The following is a 4,053-nucleotide window of genomic DNA, read 5'->3' as shown; positions in this document are numbered from 1 at the left end:
GAATTTGGGTATTATTTGAAGGACTAATTCAACAAATTTTGTTTTAATTTGAAAAAGTCTCTGGGACTTACTGCTTACTAAAAAAACGCGCCCCGAACGCCCGGGCGTACGCCCCAAATTGCGGGGCGTATGCCTCTTGAGACTTTTGCCCCACACCATCGCCCCGGAGAGTTTTTGGTATGCCTCGCCCCCGGGCTCGCCTTTTAAAACAGGGGTCAGGACTATCCCGATAACTGAGGAATTCATTACCCTAATAAGTTTTTTTATAATTGAGGAATTGTCTTAGTTTAGTTTCTTGCCGATATTACCCAATTTTTTTCAACATGGACTAGACCAAAGGCCTAACAAATGGTAATTGTATCTCTGCCACCGTCTACCTGGCTATTTCCGGCATTCAGCGGAGGTTCTTGCCGTCAAGTTCGCCGGAGCTGCCAGAATCCGGTTTTCTGCTAGGGCTTGACATAAGGACAAATGCACAAATGGACTAGTTTTGTTAAACTTCACTTGTGACTTTAGCTTTCGGACAAATATCCAACGTTAATTCTTGTTATTAGGACTGCTTAAAACTACTAATTCGATGTACTTAAAAGTTTTAAGGATCAAAATTTGAATTTCTATATGGTTCACAAGAGATAACAGAAAAGTCATTTGAATATTATGTACGATTTCTTTGCATTCCTTCTTGGTTAATGGCCCCGGAACCTGAATCTTCTTCTTCTTCTTCTTCTTCTTCTTCTTCTTCTTCTTCTTCTTCTTCTTCTTCTTCTTCTTCTTCTTCTTCTTCTTCTTCTTCTTCGGTTTCTTCCCATTCTTCCTGAAATTGGCACTTTCTCGATCTCGTTTGTTGACTATTGGTTTTACAGCGTTCTGTTGTATAGTACCAAAATTTACAGCAAAATTGTTAGCTGTCTCTTTCCAACACCTTACTACCGGACCAGCTTAATTTCCAGCTCAAATTTCATAATCATAGCAGTTAGAAAAAGCTGTCATTGCTTCGTCTTTCTGTGAGCTATTCACTGCTTCTTCTAAGTGTTATCCAACTCTCATCGTCCCATCTCCAGTTCGGTTCTCCTGAATTCAAACCCAATTCTCTTACCCTTTTCAGAGGAGAGTCCATTGAGCTAACTGTTTGTATTGAACAAAAATCCATGGTTTCTGTTTCCTCTACTGAATTCCAAATATCTTGATCAAGAATACTAGTTGGGGAGCTTGTGATAGAATCTTGAATTACCTTAAAATTCGAATTGGATATTTCCTCAAGAAATTGATGTTTGAGGAGTTCTTTAGCCGTCCATCTTTCTTTTGGATTTCTTCTCAAGCATTTGCTTAAGAAATCCTTTGCTTGTAAAGATAGAAACTTTGGAATTTGTGGGGATTGCCCTGAAAATGCAATTTTGTAAAGCAATGAAGCTGAATTAGCCACATTAGTCCACGGTGATCCACCAGTGGCCATTTCAATAATTGTACATCCTAATGCCCATATATCAGCTGCAAACCCCTGTTCTTCCCCACGCGCCACCTCCGGCGCCATGTACATCGGCGTGCCGCCAATAGGCTGGGCGGAAGCAGCTGCGGCACCACCGTCTCTCTCCGCCGGATCAACCCACCTGGCACAACCGAAGTCTGCAATTTTGGCACCGGTTTTACCTAACAAAATATTCTGTCCCTTAATGTCACAGTGTACTATGCCCATTGAATATAAATATTCTAGTCCTTGTAAAATTTGCCTCGTATAATACCCGATTAACGGCTCGTTAATCCTACCACCCTGTTTCCGAATTTCATCGGTAAGTGTACCTTCGGGCATATTCTCCATCATAAGATTAAACATGAATTTGTCCTTCTCTTTTGTAACATCGTACCCCTTGTAGCTTACTATGTAATGTGAGCTCAATTCGGATAGAATTTTCTGCTCCTTTTGCAACAACTGTGACTTTGATAGCTCTACAGATTTGACCGCAAAAATCTCGTTTGACCAATGTGACTTAGCAACGAAGACGGCGGCAGAGGAGCCGTGGCCTATGGTTTGGCCTCTGGTCCAATCCATTTTAGAAGAAGAAAATTGGTTACAGCAAACTAGGAAGTGTAAGAAGTTTCGAAAATAAATTCTGTTTATGGTTTTTGAGAAGCTGTAAGAAGGTATATATATAAATGTAATAAGGTGAATGTTCGAAACTCCGAATTGGTTGGTTAGACTCAGTAGGCGTTTGGACATAAAGAATTCTAAAATTCGAAAAAATGGAGAAAACATTTTTCAATGTTATTTGAAATTTAGAGTTGTGTTTGGACATAAATTTAAGTTTGGGTTGTTTTTGAAGTTTTGTGAGTGAAAAATTTGAAAAACAGCTTTTTGCAGTTTTTCAAATTTTCGAAAATTTCCAAAATGCATTTTCAAGTGAAAATTAAAAATTTTATGAACAAACGCTGATTTCGAAAAAAAAATGAATTTTTTTTGAAAAAATCTTCCATCAAATTTTATGTCCAAACGGGCTCTTAGGTTGCCACTCTTTTTTTCTCTAATAATTATAAAACATTGCTTTAACGGAATTTACAACGTGGCGAAATGGTTGCGGCAATTCGGCAGCTTGATTAGGCTGGAGGGTTACTAACTTACTATTACTTGGCCAATTGGGTTGCTGCCACGTAGCAAGATTGTTTCATAAGGAAGTGGCGAAGTGCATATCAATTTACCCAAAAATAAAAAAGTGCACATCAATTTGATGTGTTTAAATTTTCAATTTATATTGATGAAGAATTTGGATAGCGTAGATTGAATTAGGATCCTTTGTTTTGCATAAGATTTAATGAACTTTGAAGATTAAATTCACGGGTTGAGGAAGGTGTTTGATGAGTATCTTTTCATGTGAGAGAATTGAAAACCTACAAAACATGCTGCTGAATTCTTGGGAATATTCCACTTTTTGGAGTTCAAGCGGAGTTAGAACTAATTCACTTGCTACATGTGTATCCAAATTAACCATAAAATTTAAATTCCAATAACTTGTATCGGTGTGACCTATAGATCACAGGTTTGAGCTGTGAAAATAGTCACTAATGCTTGCATTAGAGTAGACTGTCCACATCACAACCCTTGAGTGTGGTTCATCGCGGACCCTGCGTGAATGCGTGAGACATTATGCACCAAATTGCCCTCATTTTTTTAAGAACTAAACAAGCATGAAGTCTATCCAAAAAATTGATAAATTGTAGAATTTGGGAAGTCTATAAAGACGCGGAAAATACAAGTAGTGGATGATTAAACTATGTTTCAAGGATTATAATCGTCTTTATAATCTTGAGAATATTTAATCCTTCAAAAATAGACAGAGATAAAAAATACAGGGTTTAATGACAATGTGGGGCAATTGAGAAAGGGGAATTAAGACATGATAATTGATTTTAGTAAGTTTACGCTATTTAAAAACGCAAGATCCCCTTCTAGAACAACATGAGAAATTGCTTTTTCGTCATGCTAAAGGAAGAATCATTCTTGGATACATTGATAGGTTTAAACCATTCCAAAATAGTGACTAAAAGTTAGCTGTTAGTAGTAGTGGTTCGTAGCTTCTAAATCAAGTATCTAAAAATATTTCAATGTGGCAAAGTGTGTTTTGCGAAAGTGCACCAATCATACCTCAATTTTCCACAAGTTTCCATCAGATGTTCGACTTCTTAACTATTACTCGTAACTTATTTAAAATGTGTCTTCGACAACTTCCTTTTCTTTTCAATTGTTTATTCTTTTAGTTTTTTCTTTCGGTCTATGAGTGGCATAGCATCTATATATTACAATACAAAATAAAGGTAGTTCAGTGCACAAAGTATTTCACGTTCACGCAGAGTCCGAGAAATGATCACACGCCAAAGAGTGTGATGTAGATAGCTATTCTAATGCAAATATTAGTGACTATTTTCATAGCTCAAAACTGTAACATATAGGTCATACAGAGACTATATTTCAAAATTCTATGAAATGTCATGCATATGGTGTACGTATATTATAAAAGGTACAAACAATCTCAAAGAATCTGTATATTGTAACCACTTACTCGT

The 4,053-nt window shown here is 37.0% G+C and overlaps 1 protein-coding gene across 1 annotated transcript; it reads right to left on the bottom strand.

Annotated features, from left to right (window-relative positions):
- Positions 1 to 262: 262 nt before the first annotated feature.
- LOC107769498 (mitogen-activated protein kinase kinase kinase 18-like) lies at positions 263 to 2,241 on the bottom strand. Its single transcript, XM_016588720.2, has one exon. It carries the CDS (start codon positions 2,213 to 2,215, stop codon positions 1,010 to 1,012), a length of 1,206 nt encoding a protein of 401 aa, XP_016444206.2. The 5' UTR covers positions 2,216 to 2,241; the 3' UTR covers positions 263 to 1,009.
- Between the last annotated feature and the right edge of the window lie 1,812 nt (positions 2,242 to 4,053).

The sequence above is a fragment of the Nicotiana tabacum genome, chromosome 2 (genome assembly GCF_000715075.1).
Source record: "Nicotiana tabacum cultivar K326 chromosome 2, ASM71507v2, whole genome shotgun sequence".
Lineage (NCBI taxonomy): Eukaryota > Viridiplantae > Streptophyta > Magnoliopsida > Solanales > Solanaceae > Nicotiana > Nicotiana tabacum.
This window is presented reverse-complemented; position numbering and strand designations above follow the sequence as displayed.